Source organism: Naumovozyma dairenensis, chromosome 4 (assembly GCF_000227115.2).
Source record: "Naumovozyma dairenensis CBS 421 chromosome 4, complete genome".
Classification (NCBI taxonomy): domain Eukaryota; kingdom Fungi; phylum Ascomycota; class Saccharomycetes; order Saccharomycetales; family Saccharomycetaceae; genus Naumovozyma; species Naumovozyma dairenensis.
In genome coordinates, this window is record NC_016482.1 from 541,510 (window position 1) to 564,588 (window position 23,079).

A 23,079-nucleotide genomic window follows, 5' to 3' on the forward strand; every position below is an offset into this window, starting at 1 on the left:
TCAAAAAAATTCAAGAAGACGAGACATAGGCATATCTATAATGTCTGACTATAGTAATCAATTCAGTACGATGTCTTCGAATGCTGATCCAAAGACTACTCCTTCTAATCGAATACCATCAAATAATCAGCAGCAATTCAGAACCGATGATATATCAACCTTTAATCCAAATAATATGTCACCTGTCTTCACGTCACAGGATAATAATAATGGTAATAATAATATGAATCTAAATAGATATCAAAATCTTTCCTTTAACAATAATGGTCAATATAGTCAACTTCTCAATAGACAACAATTAGTACAACAGGAGAGCCCAGATCAATCTCAACTGCAACAACAAAGCCATCACTATCAGGCGCAAACACAAGCACAAGCACAGACACAAGCGCAGCAGCAGCAGCAGCAAACACTGCCATATCTTTGGGCATCTTCTAATCAACCGAAAAGTATATTTATAAATGCTTCATCCAATTTGCCAATACTTGCCAATAAAGTGCCAGAGCAACAACCACAACCACAACCACAACAATTGCAGCTCCCACATCAAGAACAAATACAGCGATATTCTTCTTCATCTCTAACAACTGTACATAATGACGTCTCTTCGCTATTATCACAGCAAAATAATGACGCTAATAATACTAATGTTCAAGAAGATGATCCGCAACAACTTATGCTATCACAAGATATTAGCCATTTGACTACATTCCCTTCATCACTTTCTAAAAGACTATCACTAATAATACCATCAAAGACAACTCTAAAGAAAAAATCCGCAAACACTTTTGCCAAATTCATTTTCGCTGAAGATCGTTATTCAGATAATTTAATATGTCAATTTTATGATCCCAATAATACAAATGAAGATTCCTCGATTTGTAACAAGATAATCAAAATGAGTAGTAAATCAATAAAACGTAGAACTCAAGCACGTAAATGTAAAGACCATCTAAGATTAGAACATGACATAGAAATAAATCCAAATAATTATTTACATTATTTAAATCATAATTCTGAACTTTTTAAAAAAGCATATACCACAAAGACTTTAGCTAACGTGAAACCACTAGTGGAATCATTCTCCATGGCTCATGATTTACAAAAGATGCAAAATATGCAGGCATATGTAGAATTATCAGAATTGTTTAACTTGGCTCATATACCAATTGAAGTCTTTGAACATCCACTATTCATGGTTTGGTTTAAAAGATGGGTTAGTGAGAAGGAATTGTTTACTCCAGCACATGATGAATTGATTAATTTGACAAATACCAATGACGCTCCGACAAGCCTCACTGATAGATCGGCCAACGCCCCGGTTAATAATAACAACAATGGTAATAACAGTAATAATAATAATAATAATATCCCGCATAATATTGATAGAAACGAACTTATTCAACATAATACTAACGGCGCTGACGATGAACAAGAAGGAGAAGAAGAAAGCATGACAACAACGGTATCTAATGACAACTAATTTACTATATCAACGTGACCCCTACTCTACATATATATTCCAATTCGAAAAGGCTTTTTATTATATAATATTGTCATGAAGATTCCGTCATGATAGTTGATGCTTAACTGAACTTGATGTCATAATTCCAGTTAGAAAAGAAAAGTTGTTGATACTCTTAAACTTTCTCTTTACAATTATCGTATGTATAGTTTTGTATGAAAAGTATTACCTTATATATAGAATTCACCTTACACCTACTACATGATTAAACTCAATATTATATGATGAATGGAGAGCAACAAGCGACCCTTACGTCTGGAATACAGAGATCCTGGCAGATCCATTTTTCATTTTCATCATAAACTTCAATCGTGATGAAACACAGCTCTGTTCCTACCTATGTGTTTGCCTCGAGAACGCTTCCAGAATCTTCAAGGACCGCCCAGAAACAATAGGGTTCCTTAGGGCTAGAAAAATTTACTGAAAAATTCGAGAAAAAAAATGTCAACCTTGTTCGATGGATGACATAGAAATTAAATTTTGAATAAAAGCTTCAAGGATCGATTTTGAATTTAACAACGTAATTTAATTTTCAATACTTTGTAGTTCCCCCTTAGTGAGAGGTTCATATTCTTTCATATTATAGTAAAAAATCAGTAGCAACAACAGAGAAAAAAAACCAATGTCTGAACAAGAAAAGAAGGAAGACACTTTATTCCAAACAGTCGGTGAAGCCGCTCAAGAAATCCAAGATGAAACCACCGCACCAGACGATGGTGTCACAGCAACAGGTGCTGAAGATGCTATGGGCCACCCTGTTCAAGAAATCGAATCCCTTTGTATGAATTGTCATAAAAATGGTACTACGAGATTATTATTGACCTCCATCCCATACTTCAGAGAAGTTGTATTAATGTCATTTGAATGTCCTCATTGTGGATTAAAAAATTCTGAAATTCAACCTGCTTCTACTATTCAAGAAAAGGGGGCTAAATACCTTTTGAAAGTGGAATGTAAAGAAGATTTTAACAGAGAAGTTATTAAATCTGAAACTGCTTCATGTAAATTTGTTGAATTAGATATTGAAATCCCACCAAAGAGAGGTCAGTTGACCACAGTAGAAGGGTTATTATCGGAAATGATTGATGATTTACAAAGTGATCAGGAAATGAGAAAGAAGATTGATGAAAATTTGTATAACCAAATTGATGCAGTTATTAAGAAAGTGAGGTCTTATATTAATTGTGAACCAAACACTGTCCCATTGACATTCATATTGGATGATCCAGCTGGGAACTCTTGGATTGAATATAAACCAGGTGAACCCCAACATAAGTGGTCTTCTACACAATATGTGAGATCAGATGAACAAAATGTTCAAGTTGGTATCTTGACTGAAGATCAATATGAACAACGTCGTAGGGCTAAACTAGCTGAATTATCTAAACGTGAAAGAAATAAACCTGAATCAGTTAAGATAGGTACAGGTGATACAGAATTTTTATCAGATGCAACTGATATTGAAAATTTCAGTAATGAAGTTCAAACTTTTAGATCTTCATGTCCTTCATGTACTACTGAATGTGAAACTCATATGAAACCAGTTAATATTCCTCATTTTAAAGAAGTCATCTTAATGTCCACTGTTTGTGATCATTGTGGTTATAAATCAAATGAAGTTAAAACTGGTGGTGCCATTCCAGAAAAAGGTAGAAAAATTACTTTATATTGTGATGATCCAGCCGATTTGTCCCGTGATATCTTAAAATCTGAAACATGTTCCATGACCGTCCCAGAATTACATTTAGATATTCAAGAAGGTACACTTGGTGGTAGATTTACCACTTTGGAAGGGATTTTGAAACAAGTTTATGATGAATTGGAATCTCGTGTTTTTAGTCAAACTTCTGACTCCATGGATGAAGCCACCAAAGAACGTTGGGTATCATTCTTCGGTAGATTAAAAGAAGCTATAGCGGGTAAAGTTAAATTCACAGTAATAATGGTCGATCCATTAGCTGGTTCTTATATTCAAAATGTTTATGCTCCAGATGCTGACCCAAATATGACAATCGAAGATTATGAAAGAACAAAAGAGCAAAATGATGAATTAGGGTTATCTGACATAAAAGTTGATCAATAGATAGATATGCATCATGAATACTTTATATAGACATATTTGTATAACAACATTTAATTTTCAACCTGATTATAAAATCGTGTATATTAGAAGATATAATTTAATTCCAGCTTTGCAATATCTATAGTTCATGCGTTTTTTCTACAGATCAACGTCCAGATTCTTTCTAACCTGGAGGTGCTGTATTCTTAATAACTTGTTCAATACTCGGAACACCTAGCCGCTTAATTGAACAGGACTCATTATTATGTAAGATAAAAAATACAGAAATCAACTATAAGCCCATTGTTTCATAAGGACAGATGAAAAACGAGCAAAAAATAGAAGTTTACGACTCTCGATCGAAACTAGTTATACAGCTTGCATTATAATGATGAACCCGAGAGAATTATCATCTTTAGAAAATTTCTTCTATCATAGAAGTGAAGTGAACCTCCATTCCTGTTTCTATTTGGCACTTCTGCTGAATGCCTTGCCAGCAAAGAAACAGCTATATAAAGCGCTACAAGATACAATTGCAACTTACCCTCAACTACATCAAAACATAACTAAAAATAAGGAAGATGAGTACTTATACGTCGAAGACATAAAGAAAACACCAATTGAATTCGAAGATGTTGTTGAATTTGTAGCTTGGGAAAAATTCGAGGAAAAGGAAATAAACTCCATTTTTCAAACATATAACTTCCATTATAGAAACGATAGGCCATTATGGAAAATCCTTGTCGTCCCTTCATTGAATACATTTATTTTATTACTTGACCACGCTTTATTTGACGGTATATCTGCTGTTAAAATTTGGGAAACTTTTATGGAAAAGTTAAATAAGTCATCTGAAATTGAGAACATTGATGTGACCGTACCATTATATATCCCAGAAGAAAATCATGAGGGAACGTTGGTAGCATCACAACACCCATATGATATATGGCCTGTTCCAATAGCTTGGAAGGTAAAGTCATTTATAGCCACTAAACTTTTCAATTGGTATCCTCAAGCAATTATCTCACCGAATAGCAATTTATTCGAGTTTAAAGGTTACAAATTCCCAGAAGGATTTTTGTCACAATATCCTAAAGATGGGGTTACCAGTTTTAAGGTTAGGAATGATAATACTCAAAAATTGATCAAGATGGCACCAGGGAAACTGGAAACTATATTGAAGAACTGTAAAACGAATGCGGTATCATTAACCTCATATATTGTCGCGATAATTATAATTGCTTTACGAAACGTTACACAGGAGTCTTATACTGGTAACTTGCTAAAAGTGTCGATACCGATCAATACAAGGAATATCTGTGCTAACCAAGTAAATACTCCAGAAGAAATGCTGCAACTAGGTAATTTTGTTGGAAGTATGGATTTCGAACATCCTATAAATAGTGATTCTGGTATATGGGACATTGCTAGAGATGTCCAACAATTTATTACGAAGAACACAACAGTTGGTATAAGTGATATCATCAACAATATTAAATTGTTGGATGGTATAAATTGTGAAGAGTTCGTGAAAAAGAAAATAGAATTTAGCAGTAATGGTCCTGCATCTACATTTGAAGTCACGAATCTTGGGTTTCAATCATTCAAAGGTAGCTGTATGGAATCCTCCTCCTATTTCATCAAAGATGCAGTATTTAATGAACCACAAGGAATGTCGGATATATTTACTTGCAGTGTCATTTCAACACCAATTGGTGGCCTCCGTTGTAGTCTCAGTTATCCAAAAGATATAGCACAAGAATTTGAACCTTGTTGGGATTACATCAAGAACAATTTTTGAAAACTCGACAATGTTTTATGAATATAGGTTTCTTTTAATGCCGACAATAAATATACCTACGTAGTCGAAGTATGATATATAATATTATGTAGTGTACAGTATTGGAAATGCTCCAATTAATTATATTGCTCGTACTCACTTTCTTTGAATCCCTTCGTTTCAGATTTGTGATTGGATAGAACATAATCGGTGCTTCCGACCGGCTGGAGTAAGGGACCAACATGTATTTGTGCATTGACAGACTCCTCTTGAATTCTGAAGATATTATTCCATTTCAGAGTTGCAATGGATATAACGGTAAGGGCATACATTGGTAAACTATCAAAAACATATAAGTACCATTCATGTGAAGCGATAAAACCATCAAAACCTTCAATAAATTCAATTGCTCTGACAATAGATCTAATCAAAATCAGAAAACTATTAACTATGAGTACCATATTTAAGGATTTCCAACTGGCGCACCTAGATTGAATTGGATTTGGAAGTTTTCCAACTCTGAAAATAAATAGGAATTCATTAATGATAAATAACCCAAAGAATGCGATTTGAACAAACAAACCAGCAGTAACTAAATTAGATCCTGATTTGGCTGAATCTGCACTTGCCATTAAACCACCACCAGCGGCTTGCATAAACAAACTCGCAATATCTCCTAAGACGAAGATCAAGGTATTGAATCTTGCGGGCATAATCATAAGACTTTCAGCAAACAGTAAATGTGCCATTCTACCAAAGAGCATATAAATGGTTGCAGCGTATAATGTAGGAGCAATTAATAATAACACACTTTGCATGATATATGGACCTAAAGCTTCTTTATCGTTACCGGAGATAGCTCTACCAATATACCCAATTAGTTCTACGATACAGCCTACAATAAGTGGAATATAGGCACCATATAGTTTGCTGATTTTATAAAACCTCAATGCAGTTTCCGCATTATCTGATATTTTTTTCCATGAACGAAGTTTATTCTTTGCCTTCAATGCTCTTTCTGAAATAAAGATGATAATAGCCACACTGGATATAGCAAATAAAATGATGAATAAGATGGCAGCACCCATACTCGGGTTGTAACGATAAAGTTGGAAATCAGAATCGTCATTGGTGTTCGCAGTTGTGTCTACCATTGTGAATAAAATTGCTCTTATTTGTCGTGCTTTGCAATGTGATGTGTTTGCTATAGTTCCATGATAAATATTATACAGTAAAGAACTCAAGAATAACGACTATGTAATACAGGCTCAGTATAAATAATATTTGAATTTAAAAAATCTTTTCTGTAAGCACCAATATGCTAGTCCTTATTCCCTATTCCTAGCTACAATTAGATTCAAATATTCTATGCAACATTATAAGCCTTCGAGAGTCTAAAAAAATAATACAAACATACGAAGTAATCTACTTCAAGTAAATAGTCGAAGGTTACGAGCTCAGCCAAAAGTCTCCGCCTCTCTGCGAGACACCTTTGTACGGGTCCTACACCTTTGTGTAGAGGGGCGCAATTTCTTTTGTTACTAAAAAATACCTGTACGTGCATCTTTTACTTGTTTTACGTCTCAAACTGTCAGTACATAACTTCATTAGATTATATAAATTAGGGTAAAATCTCAGAGTGGGGGGGGGGAGAGGCAAGAAGAGGAAAGTATAGGTCGGTAATTAAACCTAAGATAAGATATATTCATATTATTAGAACATTATAGGGTCCGACTTATAACTTTAGCAGTACGATAGGATCGGAGAATACTAACTGAGTGATTATCATTAAAACTCGGAAACATTTATAGGGCCTACATCAGAAAAAGCAGGTTTTTCCACGTTTTCGGCCATTTGGTTGGAAGTAACAGTACGAAGTCAATAGGCTCTACAGGCTGATCGCAATATAAAATCTCCTTATGTGAAGCCATTTCAAATTATAGAGATAACTCCAAACTTTTTACATCAATACGTGTAGGTTAGTCACTTTGGTTTCCTGTTTCTATACTTGGACGGAGTGAGAATCTATAAGTACGTACGTACTAAAAGAAAAGGCATCTTGTAACATTGTTTTATAGAATATTTTTTTGACGGTCAACAAGGGAGGGTTAACAGACTTGATAAGCTTTTGCCCCGTTCATATTTAGAAAAATAGCTACGGTTATTTGTGGGGCGATTTTCATACGTAACAACGCAGCGTCAGTAAATTTCTGTACACAAATAAGAGTACTGTTTTGCCACTAAATTGTTGTAGTCTACAGTATGCTTTCTGAAAAGCAAAAAAAGGCTTTTCGTCGAAATATATTCTTCCAGAACCCTTTAACCTGAAAACTATTGAATATTGAATAGTACTCGGCGCAAACTTTTATTTCGAGAGCAACTTTTCATATCATTTATCCTCCATATGTTTACATAAAGAGGGCAAGGACACCAACACCTGTCACACCCGGGTGCTCACATTTACCGGATTTATTTTCCTTTACTTGCTTGCTTGCTTATGCACAACACAAGCACTCTAGAATATTGGCGCAGTCTAATTTCGTATACAGATATTTAAGGGACGATCAGTCAAAAAATATTGAAAGAGGCAGTGTACTTACACCCAGACATGTTGTCAGGACATCCGTGCATATTTTATGTTTATTTTTTTCAGGAATGAACTATGGACTAAATGCGTCGGGCCCAATTTCTGGAACATTAAACTCATCACCGAAGAGCGTAATCCGTAGATAGGCCCTCCCCCCCCATATTTCCTCGTTTACATCGCAAGTCGTAGGTCCCCGTTGCGATCCTTCCTCGGGATAGTTAGACATCCGCCTGGAGTAGGGAAACCGTTAACCCAGCTTAGGCAGGGGAACTTACCTACTTTCTGCCTAGCATTACAATGATTGATGTTGAATGTACTTAGAGGTTCTGTCGAGGAATTACCGAATCTTCGGCCTAGGCAGTGTAGTAGTATGCGTAGTTGGGCTCAGACCAGCTAGCTAGTGGGTTTGAAAAATTACGATAATAGCAAAATAAGTAGAGTATATGTAGCGTACATAGTGAAATCTTTAATAGTTCAAGTACAAGAAGAGATAGCATAAAAAATTGATAGCAAAATGTCCTTACCAGCTACTTTTGACTTGACCCCAGAAGATGCCCAACTTTTGTTGGCTGCTAACACTCATTTAGGTGCCAGAAACGTTCAAGTATGTTAATACATGTTATCAAAAAATAAAGAACTGAATCAATTTGTGATATTAATGACTATGGCCAATAATATATAATAATATTGATAATAATGAGAAATATTAGACATTCAACGTGACAGAACAAAATATGAGCTGAATAATAGCAAAACGTAAAAATGAGAGAAGATACAAAATCACCACCAGAATATATCTCAACATAAAATCACTCCACTTAACGTTTGAAATATGATAGGAATATAACGGAAAGAAGTGGAGGAAATACTGCGGTAAGAGAAAGACGTATCAAAACACCGAGAATCCAAAACAAACTGTGCCCTGTAGAAAAACAAGAAAATGATACCATCGATGTGATATATATCCCCTGATATAACTATCCATTAATTGACTTAATTCACAAGAAAAAAATATCAAGAATTTATGTTTACTAACGTTTCCATTTTTCATTATTTATTTATAGGTTCACCAAGAACCATACGTTTTCAACACCAGACCAGATGGTGTTAATGTTATCAACGTTGGTAAGACTTGGGAAAAATTGGTATTGGCTGCCAGAATCATTGCTGCCATTCCAAACCCAGAAGATGTCGTTGCCATCTCCTCCAGAACTTATGGTCAAAGAGCTGTCTTGAAGTACGCTGCTCATACTGGTGCTACCCCAATTGCTGGTAGATTCACCCCAGGTAACTTCACTAACTATATCACCCGTTCTTTCAAGGAACCAAGATTAGTTATCGTTACTGACCCAAGATCCGATGCTCAAGCCATCAAGGAAGCTTCTTACGTTAACGTCCCAGTTATCGCTTTGACTGATTTGGATTCCCCATCTGAATACGTTGATGTTGCTATCCCATGTAATAACAGAGGTAGACACTCTATTGGTTTAATCTGGTACTTATTAGCTAGAGAAGTCTTGAGACTAAGAGGTGCTTTGACTGACAGAACTCAACCATGGTCTATCATGCCAGATTTATACTTCTACAGAAACCCAGAAGAAGCTGAACAAACTACTGAAGAAGCTACTGAAGAAGCTGGTGAAGAAGAAGTTAAAGAAGAAGCCACTGAAGAACAAGCTGGTGCTTCCGAATGGGCTGAAGAAATGCCGACGCCGTAGACTGGGTAATTAAGTAATATTTACATTAGTATATTAGTATAATATAATGTTTTATTAAAATATAAAAAAAACTGATTCTTTATTATGAATTTAAATCTTAATTTAAGTAATGAGTCCTTTCCAAGGGAAACATACTGAAATGGATTTACATGTGGTAATGGTTTACACTTTTAAGGCACATGAACACATTTCTCTGCGCTCAACGTTGTGTTCTTATAGTCTAACCTAATGTTAATCTCTTATTAATATTGTTTCTCAACTGAATTTCAAGTTTTTTTAGGAAGAGCGCTGGCGCGATAGATCCTCGAAATAGGACTTCAAAACCTGAATTAGACTACAACTAAAAACATGGCGGTATTTCAAGAAAAGGTGAGCAGTTATTTCACACGTTGCCACAGAAGTGTCCAAGAGACTCTACTAATAAACAGAGACGATGCCAGTTTTGAAGGCTCGGTTATTAAAAGTTGCGGAGTTATCTGCAAAAATATTTGACGAAAACTTCAATCCCACGGGAGCAAGAACAGGGGCCAAGATTCTTTCTCAACGACTTAAAGGTCCAGCAATAGCTAGTTATTATGGGAATCCCGATGTATTGAAATTCAAACATTTGAAAACGCTCTATCCGAACTTTCAATTCACAGATCCAGAAGAAAATTATAGATTGGCGAAAATTGAAGCAAAGAAACGTCGTGGTAAAGGTGCCCCTAAGAAGACAAAAAAAGGTGATGTTAAAGGGAAAGGTAAGAAATAAACTGCCTAATTAATACTTTTTTATTTTTCTAAATAAAGAAGAGCATGTAAAAAAAGCCTTATGTATAATATATATTCTATGTTACGATCTTTTTATTGATTAATCGATATTCGTTATAAACCTCTCGTATGAGTTTACCTATTCTTGTTGCTTCCCTACCAATGCATCTTTCAATGGTAAATATAATTCAAGAATAGATGGAGATGTCTTAGGCAAAGAAGAATACAGTATATAGTAAAGCTTGTTTCTATTCATCATGATTGGTAAACCTCCTGCAATTTTCTTAACAGTACCTACGGAAAAATAATTGATCTTCATTTGAGTCATTAGCGCAGAATAGGGCTTAAACATCGTACCAATTTTAATAGGACTATTTTGTAATTGTAAAACATAGGCTTCATTAGTATGTATATCAGTCACCTTCTTAACAATTGAAATACCGCCTGGAATTCTTTTCGGATCTTTCAACCTCAACATCAAAACAAACAATGGGAAATGATTAATCAATGCAATTAGTGATTCTAACCCGATCTCAACTGAAACTACCGTCATCTGTAAAAATGTGTAGAATACGTAAAAGGCCAAAACAGTTGGGGTCAAAAACAATAATATAATAAACAAAACAGTACCAACTAACATTTGGTCTAATTGAAAATAATTATGATCAATTCTGTCACGCAGTACATTATTTTTTTTCCCACAGAAAAGATAAAATAAACTCAACATTATACTTAAGTCCCAATGATATAATTTCCTGCTGATATGGTAAAAAATATAAATCGGAAGGAACAATATGGAAAAGAAATCAACTATCATCGAAATACCGAACGAACAGCCAATGCAACAAGTTACTTGTATGGTAATCTTTAGGAATATTCCTAAATTGTTTTCTCGCGTTATAGGCTCAATAAAGGATTCGTAAAAGAAAGAGATAATCCAAAGAAATATGTCACTTAAGAAAACCCCAAGTTCTTCATTCAATTTTACACCAAACGGATTGTTAGCAAGAGTTTTTGACCCCTTTATTAGGATATTATTGATGAAAAAATGAACAACGAAATGGAACATGGAGATAATAAAGTCAAAATATTGACCTATTATTGCTGCTAAAATCAGACCAAACGAAATATCGTTAAGAATCAGCCATATCGTGTTAAAAAATCGAATATATTCTGGATAATATTGACTAGGGAGATCTTCTTTTAAAATATCTGTCTTCTCTGAAGCATTACTTGGATGCTCTTTCGACCACAATGATGAAATCTTGTTCTTGATTTGCACGTATTGTAATGGGAAATAACATAACTGTTGGCACCTTAGATCTATCTGGCGGGCTGTTGCAGAGATATCGACTAAAGGAATAGACAACGTACTAAGTGAGTTGGAAACTAACTTAGCGGTTTGGCATATGCATACACTAACATAAAGAAAAGTACAGCCTATAAATCGATGTAAGCCTGTGGATGTATACCAAGTGTACATATAATCTACCTTAGTATAATCTAAGGCAATTGTTTCATTGGTGAATAAAGTCGGGTATAGATCCTTGAGTTCTTGTACATGTTTATGGAAAAGGTTAATTAAGCGTAAAGTTGCTCTCAGACGGGAATCCGTAGTATGATACCTGATATGGTTGGAAAGAAGCTGAAAGTTGTCAGCAGCTAAAGGTAGTAAATTTTCATCTGTGGTTTCTTTCTCTGGTAATATCAGAGGTATAGGTTCCAAAGAAAAGAACCGCATTGATTTTAATGGCGGTGCAAGGAATTCTATTATGAATGAATCTTCATCTTCGAAGACCCACATATTACTCCCTTTAGGTCTAATAGCAACCAACGAATATGGTGATTTAAGATTAATATCATGGAGAAACAGTTCTTGCGGAAGTACATCGAGAACTACAGTGTTTGCACCTTCTAAAGATATTGCCAGAGCCACAATACTTTCATTACTTTCATACCGCTTCTCTTTGTCCCTCAATTCTCTAGGCCAAAAAACGTAGTTACTCATTTCTTGCAATGAATAAGCTTATAATTGTCAGGCATCCTTCATACTGGATACTATAATCGAAGAACTTCTCTTTTCGTGGTATTTGGAAAACCAATTTTGTTTGATTTACTTTCAACGATTTTTCACTTGCATATTCAGTATCGCCGCTGAAAAATTTAGTAGCCAAAAATAACCATTAAAAATGGTACTTGGTATATAAAAATAGAAGAGCATATGCAGATAAAGATAAACTACAATAAAGAAAATTCACTGTCTAGATTGTCGTGGCTATAACGGTTATTCTGTTGCAGAGATTTAATACCCAAATCTTGTTAATTTGTTTATTATGGATGGCAGAAGGAGCAGGGCTTTTACTGAGCCATCTGAAGCACAAGACATTTTTCGAGACCCTGATGATCAAACTAATCATAATGGACAAGACGCTCCTAAACCAATAATAATACCCCAACTGAATATCATACCCCCACACAACCAATCAGATGAAACATTAGAGGGCAGTAGTACACAGTTAGAATCAAAGATGGCTAAAATCTTTAGGACTCATATTGGCTACAATAAGGATACAAGAAAACATCCAAAACTATCATTGCGTACTAATTCTGATTCTCAGATAAGTATCCAATCTGATGGCATCTCACCAAATATCCATTCTGCATTTCCAACTTTGCAAAATATAGGAACCAAAGATGAACGACTTCGAAGCCCACTACCAAGTGAAAGATCTAATAGGCGGCCATCTGCTTCCAGTAGTAACCCAGATGCACCGCCAAGATCTGCCAAAGTCTTATCATTAATCGCTCCTGAGGATATGGACGAATTTGAAGATTTGGAGAAAGAATTTAGAAATGCCATAGATGAAAAAGGTTTGACCTGGCTGCCGCAGGTATCGCCGAAGAAGCCTGCCACTGTCGATACCACTTCACAAAACGGTCATGATGAACTACGTGTATCAGGTAAATGGTCTTATAACAATGAACAAACACCAGAAGAGGGGCCAAGTAGAACACCCAACTCAGCTGGAGTATATGGAGATGGTTCAATATTTGTAGACGATATTGGATCGAAAGAATTGGATACATCGTTTAAAGAGAATGATATTGCAGTATCCACTATTTCATTACCTTTACCAGATTTTGAACAACCACTAAATAAACCTATCCTTAAGACACTAAAACTATATGGTAATTCGATTGCTATGATTCCTCCAACCAATCCCATTAGAATTCGGTTGGCTAGATTCCATACAGACCGAAGGTACAAAACTGCCTATTTCTTACTACTATTGTTCTTCACCATCCTTTTATCATACAGAACGTATAACCCTCGCAATGTTGATTTTTTCTATATATTAACGAATTGGTCGGATTACGTGATACTCACATTATTTGCTTATTTCACAGTTAATGATATTACAAAAATTCTGGCGTTTGGATTTTGGGATGATTCTCAAATGTTTGATGCACAAGGTCGAAATTACAGAACGATAGTTAATCGTATTGGGTTTTGGAAATCATACAAGCACTTGAGGAAGAAATACGGTTCAAATATTATAGATTTTTTCATCCCGCCCAAACTTCTTAATTTGGAGGAAAAGGCCAAATCAAAAAAGCATCATCTAAAAAGCTCCTTAACAAAAGAAGAATTTGAGCAAGAAGAAAAGTTATTCTATTCTCCACGGGCATTTGCGCGTTCATCATGGAATAGAATCGATCTAGTATCGTCATTTTCTTTTTGGCTCGGTATCTTCTTATCCATAAGAGGTTATGACAAGAGAGTTGGTATACGAGTTTTCAAACCACTTTCGGTCTTGAGAATATTACGCTTAGTAAATACAGATACAGGTTTGTCATCGATTTTGAGGGGGGTAAAACATGGTATTCGCCAATTGATTAACGTAGGTTTTATGTTGGTTTATTTCTGGGCCTTTTTCGGCATACTTGGTGTACAGACTTTTAAAGGTTCCTTCAGAAGACAATGTGTTTGGATTAATCCGGAAAACCCAACTGACACATACCAATATAGTAATCAATTTTGTGGTGGTTATCTTGAACCTGTAACAAAGGCTAGAATGCCATATGTATTTGCTGATGGATCGCCAGGTCCTATCTCAAAAGGGTTTCTCTGTCCCCAGTATTCTCAATGTATTTCTAATTCTAATCCATATAACGGAAGAATAAGCTTCGATAACATTGTCAACTCTATGGAAATGGTTTTCATTATTATGAGTGCCAATACATTTACGGATTTGATGTACTATACAATGGATTCAGATGAAATGGCAGCTTGCCTTTTCTTCTTATTCTCTATTTTCGTTCTAACAATATGGATGATGAATTTACTTATTGCCGTCTTAGTTTCTTCATTCGAATTAGCTAACGAAAAATTCAAAAGGAAAAAACTGGTAGCACCTTCTTATGAAAGTATGCCAGTTCGATTCATTAAGGGTTATTGGAAATATTTTCAAGTAAAGGCTGCTCAGACCAAATTCCCCAATTGGGCCAGCAGAAGTCTTCGCTATTACAGAAAAATTGAGTGGACTATGGTCGTTCTCATTCTTACTGATTTAATTATGCGATCTTGTATTGATGCCACCACCACCGCTGACTCTCTTCTATATTTCGCCAAAGTTGACAGAGCAATTTCAATCGTACTTTTTCTGGAATCTATGTTTCGATTGCTTTGCCATTTCCCTAACATATGGAAGTTTCTGACTAATACAAGTTATGTTTATGATTTCGTTATTTCTATCGTAACATTAATCACATCATGCTTAGCCGCTGATAAACGATTAGGACGTGTATATTATTGGCTTTCAATTTTCCAAATCTCCAGATTTTATAGAGTCATTCTCTCCTTTCCGTTTGTCAAGAAATTATGGAAACAAGTTTTAAAAAATGGTATTATGATATGGAACTTGTCTTCATTTTACTTTTCCCTCACTTTCCTTTCCTCTATCATCATGGCATTATATTTCGAAGGAGTGATTCCATTGGATGCCATGCAGGATAATTTACTGGGAATGACATCATTGCCAAATTCATTTTTATCTTTGTTTGTCATTGGGTCCACGGAAAATTGGACTGATATACTTTATGCTTTGCAGCAATATTCTCCTAACATTTCATCAGCGTTCTTCTGCTCAGTGTTGCTCATTATATGGTTTATTCTCTCCAATTCTGTTGTTTTGAATATTTTCATTGCTTTGATATCACAAAGTTTGGAAATTGATGAAGACCAAAAAAGACCTCTACAAATTAAACATTACCTAAAGTACGTATACCCACAAAAGATTCAAGAATATACACATGCAACATTAATCACTAGGATAAGAAAGAAATTTTTCTCTCGAACTTCACCACAAGAAACAAGCGATTTTAAACAATTTTTGATTCGAGGTACAGCAATCATGAATATTGCTCAGAATATGGATGAATTAGCGAAAGAACTTAAGGAATCACAAGAAGATGCACCACTAAACACGGTTTTCTTTTGGTGTAGGAAACTCATAGCATATATTCCATTTAAAAAGATTAGACTATATTCAGATAATCCATTCTATAAAAAGCCAGAGGTAGTCTTCACTGAAGTGAATGACACTAATGGGAAAACATATGTTCTTGAATTGAACGAATTTGAAGATGAGAAACTTGCATATTTAAGAATGCATCCTGCTTTCAATTATTCCTACTTCATCTTCCCACCTAGACATAGATTTAGAAAGTTTTGCCAACGCCTAGTACCTCCAAGTACAGGCAAAAGAACCGATGGTATCCGATTCTATGAAGATGAAACAGATTTATACAGTAAAAGAAGATATTTTCATCATTTAGAAAGGGACGTATTTGTCTTTCTTTATGCTATTGTTACTGTTTTGCTAGTTGTTTGTTCCTGTTATGTGACACCAATATATCGAAGAGATCATCATATGAACGTATGGAGTTGGGATACATCTTTGGATTGTGCTTTCATTTTTGTATTCCTATTTGAGTTTATGGTAAAGACCGTTGCCGATGGTTGGCTATACTCTCCTAATGCATATATAAGAAATCCATGGAATTTAATTGATTTCTTGGTTTTAGTTTCGCTAATAATTAACCTCGTTTCTTATTTGCACAATGAAGGTAATGTTTCGCGTATTTTCAAAGGGTTGACAGCGTTAAGAGCTTTGAGATGTTTGACAATCAGTACAACCGCTAGACAAACTTTTACGCTGGTTATGTTTGACGGTATCAAAAAGATTGGTGAAGCAGGCCTAATATCATTTAGCTTATTGTTTCCTTTTACTGTATGGGGTCTGAATCTGTTTAGAGGGCGCTTAGGGAAATGTAATGATTCTTCGATGGGTCTAAATTCATGTTTTAATGAATACACAGAAGAAGTTTTTCAATGGGATATTATGATGCCAAGAGTCTACCAGCAACCGCATTTGTATTTTGATTCCTTTGGAAGTGCTTTCAGATCACTCTACGAAATTATCTCTCTAGAAGGATGGGTAGATCTTTTGGAAGATATCATGAATAGTACAGGTGTAGGTTCCATCCCATCAGCTTTTTCTTCAGCGAGTAGTGCAGCTTTTTTGGTTCTGTTCAATTTCTTAAGTATGGTATTTATCCTCAATTTGTTTGTTTCATTTATCATCACCAATCATGCCAAAACAACAGGCCAAGCATACTATACCATCGAAGAAAAATCATGGCTTGAATCCTTGAAACTACTAACCCAAGTTAAACCAAAAGCCATCCCTAATCTTCTTGAAATATCCAACTTTAGAAAATTTTGTTATAGAATAGCCGTTGAAAAGACCAACTTTTATTACGCAATGTTCCTCCAGATTGTATTGTATGTACATATCTTGATGCTACTAACAAAGAGGTATACTAAGTCAACAACCAAAACTTCTGCTGATACGATATATTTTATGATTTCAACAACGATATTTCTAATACAAGAATTACTACGTCTTTGTGGCGAAGGCCTCCACCTGTATATCAAGCAAAAATGGAACATAATAAGACTTATTATTTTGATGGATTCTTTTGTTTTAACCATCATTGGGTTTAGCGTACCATATATCTGGGTTTGGTTTCATAATATGAAGGAAGTTTTCCATCTAATATTCTTTCTATTCCTCATTCCTCAAAATGATATGCTGAGTGAATTAATTGAAACAGCGATGGCAAGTTTACCACCAATCCTTTCCTTGACTTATACATGGGCGATTTTATTTTTGGTTTACGCAATTGCATTGAATCAAATTTTTGGCCTCACAAGATTAGGTCCAAACACAACAGATAATTTGAATTTTAGAACAGTGATCAAAAGTTTGATTGCTTTGTTCAGATGTAGTTTCGGAGAAGGTTGGAACTATATAATGGATGATTTGACAGTACTTGAACCTTATTGTTACGTTAACGATGTTGGCAACAGTGATTGCGGGTCACTCACGTATGCCTACATTCTACTAATGTCTTGGAATGTACTTTCCATGTACATTTTCATGAATATGTTCATTACTTTGATTATTGGTAATTTTAGTTACGTTTACAGAGGTGGTGGTGCTAAATCGGAGATTAATCGTTCGGAGATCAGGAAGTTTGTTGAAGCATGGGCAAAATATGATTCGGATGGTACGGGTGAGTTGGACTTTAGTTATTTGCCGCGATTAATGCATTCTTTTGATGGTCCATTATCTTTCACAATTTGGGAAGGAAGATTGACCATTAAAAACTTAGTAGCTAATTATATGGAGGTGAATCCGAATGATCCGTATGATGTTAAGGTAGATCTCGAAGGACTGAACAAGGAATTGTCAACTCTGGATAAAGGTAAGGTGTTACAAAGAAGATTACAGTACCGGAGATTCGTTCAAGAAGTTTATTATACCAATGCTTATAGAGGAGCTCTGAAGTTTTCAAACTTACTCCAGCAAATCCCATTATACACTGCATATAATCCAAGAGAATGTCTTGGTATTGATCATTATGTTCGTTATTTGTACACGATGGGTAAAGTTGATAAGTATTTGGATAATCGACGTAATGTGGATGTTTTAGACATGGTCGTTACGAGATGGAAATACCGTTTCAGAAAGAATCATGGTGCTAATAATGAAAATCATCTATTAACTAGAGTAACGCCAGTCGATCAGATCTCTGAGGTAAACTTCCCGGACAGCTCAGAAGAAGTTAATCAAAACGTCTTACCGCCTTTGACTACACCAAGGATGGATTTTGGTGTCAACAATTTTATGTGGTCACCTAGGAATGCAGAACATAGCCACAACCCATTTGAGAATCTATCAACCTCAGAAGAACATGAAGCTGATGATATTTGATACCCCAAACATTAATAACTACAATATATAATACTCTCTTTATAGACTAAAACTTTATAGAACAATACCATTTATTTTTGATGTGTGATATTGACGGTTTGTTTACGTCGATCGACAAAAATTAGTTGATGAACAGCGAATTAATCGTATCAACGACTCTTAGAAAGTTATTTACTTTATTCAAAACGTATAAATAAACGCAATTTAAAAAATAAGTAAAAATAATTGCGCAAGCCGGGAATCGAACCCGGGGCCCAACGATGGCAACGTTGGATTTTACCACTAAACCACCTGCGCTTGTTTCTTGAAAAATTAGAATTTCTGACGAACTTCCCCAAGGGATCTCAGCATGTGCCCTTATTACCCTCCTCTCATTCTTTTCCTTAACAATTTTTTTTCCCAGTACAAATTTGTAATTTTTATACTATGTACGTAAAAGATCTGATTTCAAATTGACTATAACGAATGTTAACTACAAGAGAGGTAATGGGAGGAGATATCAAGGAATACTATTGTTATACATTACCTAGTAGAGATTACTGATTATTAACCGCAAGGATTGACTGAAAAGATTGGCGTTTTTAATTGAATTTTGATTTAACACCAACCTACTTATTAATTGAATAGCAGCAGGAGGCTATCTTGTACCACACCGTTTGAATAAACAGATATTACGCACTATAATTTAGGAGAACCAGAGATAGCAAAGAAAAATGGATGCAATCTTAGATTTTTCAAAAGAATTGGATATCAATGCATTAGATCAAGTTGTTGATACCTTTTACAAAGGTTCTGGTGTCCAACAAAAGCAAGCACAAGAAGTGTTAACCAAGTTTCAAGAACATCCAGATGCTTGGCAACGTGCTGATCAAATTTTACAATTTTCGAACAATCCGCAAGCAAAATTTATCGGACTATCTATTTTAAATAAACTTATTAGTACAAAATGGAAATTATTACCCGCGGAGCAAAGAATTGGTATCAGGAATTTCGTTGTTGGGATGATTATTACCATGTGTCAGGATGATATGGTATTTCAGACTCAAAAAAATTTGATTAGTAAATCAGATTTAACTTTGGTCCAAATTTTAAAACAAGAATGGCCTCAAAATTGGCCTGAATTCATCCCTGAATTAATTAGTAGTTCCACTTCTTCTTTAAACGTTTGTCAAAATAACATGGTTATCTTAAAGTTGTTATCAGAGGAAGTCTTCGATTTTTCTGCTGAACAAATGACTCAAGCTAAGGCATTGCATTTGAAAACATCTATGGCTAAGGAATTCGAACAAATCTTCAAATTATGTTTCCAAGTCCTAGAACAAGGCTCAGCCCCCTCTTTGGTTGTTGCAGCATTAGAATCTTTACTTAGATATTTACATTGGATCCCCAACAGGTATATTTTCGAAACAAACCTTTTGGAATTGTTAAGTACAAAATTTTTGGGTTCTAGTGACATTAGAGCGATTACTTTGAAATGTCTAACTGAAGTATCAAGTTTACGTATCCCACCAAATGCCCCAGCCATGAAGACACAAACTGTCCTTTATTTCCAAAATACTTTACAACAAATAGCTTTACATGTCATACCGGTCAGCACAGATCTAAAATCAACTTATGCAACAGCTAATGGTACTGATCAATCATTCTTACAAGATTTTGCAATGTTTTTAACCACATATCTAACTCACCATAGGGATTTATTAGAAAGTGATGAAAGTCTAAGAGAGCTATTATTAAGTGCTCACCAATATTTGATTGAATTATCCAAGATTGACGAAAGAGAATTATTCAAAATGACTTTGGACTATTGGAATAATTTAGTTTCCGATTTATTTTATGAAGTACAAAAATTACCCTTAAATGAATTAAATCCTTTAATGCAGTTATCTGTGGGGACTCAAACTATTTCTACTGGTGCTGGTGCGATGAACCCAGATTTTTTGAAAAGATTTCCTTTGAAAAAACATATTTATGAAAATATTTGCTCACAATTAAGATGGGTCATTATAGAAAATATGGTTAGACCAGAAGAAGTTCTTGTTGTAGAAAACGATGAAGGTGAAATTGTAAGAGAATTCGTCAAGGAATCTGATACCATTCAACTATATAAATCTGAAAGGGAAGTTCTTGTTTATTTGACACATTTGAATGTTGAAGATACTGAACAAATTATGGTTAACAAATTGGCGAGACAGATTGATGGCTCAGAATGGTCATGGCATAACATTAATACTTTATCATGGGCCATTGGTTCCATTTCTGGTACCATGAATGAAGAAACTGAAAAAAGATTTGTTGTTACAGTTATTAAGGATTTATTAGCTTTGACAGAAAAGAAGAGAGGTAAAGATAATAAAGCTGTTGTTGCATCAGATATAATGTATGTTGTTGGTCAATATCCACGTTTCTTAAAGGCTCATTGGAATTTCTTGAAAACTGTTGTCTTGAAATTGTTTGAATTTATGCATGAAACTCATGAAGGTGTTCAAGATATGGCCTGTGATACCTTTATTAAGATTGTTCAAAAATGTAAATATCATTTCGTTGTTCAACAACCTCGTGAAACAGAACCTTTCATTCAAACCATTATTAGAGATATTCAATCTACGACAAGTGATTTACAACCTCAACAAGTTCATACTTTTTACAAAGCATGTGGTATAATCATTTCTGAGGAAAGAAATATTGCTGAAAAGAATAGATTATTAAGTGATTTGATGGCTTTACCAAATATGGCATGGGATGCTATAGTACAACAATCTACAGCAAATCCGGCATTATTATTAGATTCAGAAACAGTAAAAATTATAGCTAATATCATCAAGACAAATGTTGCTGTTTGTTCTTCTATGGGTGCTGATTTCTATTCTCAACTAGGTCATATCTATTTCAATATGTTGCAGTTATATAGAGCTGTTTCATCAATGATATCAGAGCAAGTTGCATTAGACGGACTAATTGCTACTAAGACACCAAAGGTTCGTGGGTTGAGAACAATTAAGAAGGAAATTTTAAAATTGATTGAAACATACATATCTCAAGCAAAGAACTTGGAAGAAGTTGTTAAAGATCTTGTTGATCCATTATTAAACGCAGTTTTAGAAGACTATTTGAATAATGTTCCAGATGCAAGAGATGCAGAAGTCTTAAACTGTATGACAACAGTGGTTAGTAAAGTTGGTCATATGATTCCACAAGGTGTTATTTTGATTTTACAAAGTGTCTTTGAATGTACCTTAAATATGATCAATAAAGATTTCACTGAATACCCAGAACATCGTGTGGAATTCTATGAATTATTGAGAGTCATTAATGAAAAATCATTCGGTGCATTTTTGGAACTGCCACCCACAGCATTTAAGTTATTTATTGATGCAATTTGTTGGGCATTTAAGCATAATAATAGGGATGTCGAAGTTAACGGGTTACAAATTGCCTTAGATTTAGTGAAAAATGTTGAAAGAATGGGTAATACCCCATTTGCTAATTCATTTTACAAAAACTTTTATTTCACATTTGTTAGTGAGACATTTTATGTGTTAACAGATTCTGATCATAAATCAGGATTTTCCAAACAATGTTTATTATTAATGAAATTGATATCATTGGTTTATGAAAATAAGATACAGGTTCCAATCTATGATGAATCAAGCGCTCCTCAAGGTACATCTAATCAGGTTTATTTGAATCAATATTTAGCCAATATGTTAGGTAATGCATTCCCTAATTTGACGGGAGAACAGATTACTAATTTCTTAGGTGCTCTAACTAAGCAATATGGTGATCTATCTAAATTCAATGGTATCTTAAGAGATTTCTTGGTTCAAATTAAAGAAATTGGTGGTGATCCAACAGATTATTTGTTTGCTGAAGAAAAGGAAAATGCTTTACAAGAACAGAACAGGATACAAAGAGAAAAGGCAGCTATGGTTGGTGGTTTATTAAAACCATCTGAACTGGGAGATTAATAGTCAACAAAGTGTGATACTTAAAATCTTTTCTTATAGTCTATACGCTTTTTCAATTCCTACTACTTTGGCATCAACCTTTTATTTTCAAACTGCACTTCAATTTTAAAAATTGTATAACGTACACATAAAAGTTCATTAACATTAAACTATGAAAAACAAAACCAAAATTAAAATCTCACTAATCATGTATAGTTTAATATAGGATAACATAATACATAACATAATTATATAAGAAAATTGACAACGAAACGTACTGGTCCCTTGCGAAATTTTATACCTTGGTATATGCAAGACAGGATATTCACTATTATATGCTATAGACAAGGTTGGAAAAGGGGGGATAA

General features: G+C 34.6%; 9 protein-coding genes and 1 non-coding gene across 10 annotated transcripts; 7 read left to right on the plus strand and 3 right to left on the minus strand.

Annotated features, from left to right (window-relative positions):
• Nucleotides 1-40: 40 nt before the first annotated feature.
• On the plus strand, nt 41-1,483 carry NDAI0D02340 (uncharacterized protein; the record flags this gene model as incomplete). The annotated part of the gene is made up of 1 exon (XM_003669743.1): nt 41-1,483. The coding sequence occupies one exon, from the start codon at nt 41-43 to the stop codon at nt 1,481-1,483; it is 1,443 nt and encodes a 480-aa protein (XP_003669791.1).
• A 664-nt stretch (nt 1,484-2,147) lies between these two features.
• On the plus strand, nt 2,148-3,608 carry ZPR1 (zinc finger-containing protein ZPR1; the record flags this gene model as incomplete). Its single annotated transcript, XM_003669744.1, has 1 exon — nt 2,148-3,608. The coding sequence occupies one exon, from the start codon at nt 2,148-2,150 to the stop codon at nt 3,606-3,608; it is 1,461 nt and encodes a 486-aa protein (XP_003669792.1).
• A 367-nt stretch (nt 3,609-3,975) lies between these two features.
• On the plus strand, nt 3,976-5,388 carry SLI1 (N-acetyltransferase; the record flags this gene model as incomplete). The annotated part of the gene is made up of 1 exon (XM_003669745.1): nt 3,976-5,388. One exon carries the CDS (start codon nt 3,976-3,978, stop codon nt 5,386-5,388), a length of 1,413 nt encoding a protein of 470 aa, XP_003669793.1.
• A 116-nt stretch (nt 5,389-5,504) lies between these two features.
• On the minus strand, nt 5,505-6,521 carry RTA1 (Rta1p; the record flags this gene model as incomplete). The annotated part of the gene is made up of 1 exon (XM_003669746.1): nt 5,505-6,521. One exon carries the CDS (start codon nt 6,519-6,521, stop codon nt 5,505-5,507), a length of 1,017 nt encoding a protein of 338 aa, XP_003669794.1.
• Nucleotides 6,522-8,468: 1,947 nt separating this feature from the next.
• On the plus strand, nt 8,469-9,672 carry RPS0A (40S ribosomal protein uS2; the record flags this gene model as incomplete). Its single annotated transcript, XM_003669747.1, has 2 exons — nt 8,469-8,558; nt 9,019-9,672. 2 exons carry the CDS (start codon nt 8,469-8,471, stop codon nt 9,670-9,672), a joined length of 744 nt encoding a protein of 247 aa, XP_003669795.1.
• Nucleotides 9,673-10,105: 433 nt separating this feature from the next.
• Nucleotides 10,106-10,423, plus strand: RSM27 (mitochondrial 37S ribosomal protein mS33; the record flags this gene model as incomplete). The annotated part of the gene is made up of 1 exon (XM_003669748.1): nt 10,106-10,423. The coding sequence occupies one exon, from the start codon at nt 10,106-10,108 to the stop codon at nt 10,421-10,423; it is 318 nt and encodes a 105-aa protein (XP_003669796.1).
• A 138-nt stretch (nt 10,424-10,561) lies between these two features.
• GPI1 (phosphatidylinositol N-acetylglucosaminyltransferase) lies at nt 10,562-12,430 on the minus strand (the record flags this gene model as incomplete). Its single annotated transcript, XM_003669749.1, has 1 exon — nt 10,562-12,430. The coding sequence occupies one exon, from the start codon at nt 12,428-12,430 to the stop codon at nt 10,562-10,564; it is 1,869 nt and encodes a 622-aa protein (XP_003669797.1).
• A 325-nt stretch (nt 12,431-12,755) lies between these two features.
• CCH1 (calcium channel protein CCH1) lies at nt 12,756-18,764 on the plus strand (the record flags this gene model as incomplete). Its single annotated transcript, XM_003669750.1, has 1 exon — nt 12,756-18,764. The coding sequence occupies one exon, from the start codon at nt 12,756-12,758 to the stop codon at nt 18,762-18,764; it is 6,009 nt and encodes a 2,002-aa protein (XP_003669798.1).
• A 226-nt stretch (nt 18,765-18,990) lies between these two features.
• NDAI0Dtrna7G lies at nt 18,991-19,061 on the minus strand. Its single transcript has one exon. It is a non-coding gene; the product is annotated as a tRNA-Gly (tRNA).
• Nucleotides 19,062-19,477: 416 nt separating this feature from the next.
• Nucleotides 19,478-22,732, plus strand: CRM1 (exportin CRM1; the record flags this gene model as incomplete). Its single annotated transcript, XM_003669751.1, has 1 exon — nt 19,478-22,732. One exon carries the CDS (start codon nt 19,478-19,480, stop codon nt 22,730-22,732), a length of 3,255 nt encoding a protein of 1,084 aa, XP_003669799.1.
• Nucleotides 22,733-23,079: the final 347 nt, after the last annotated feature.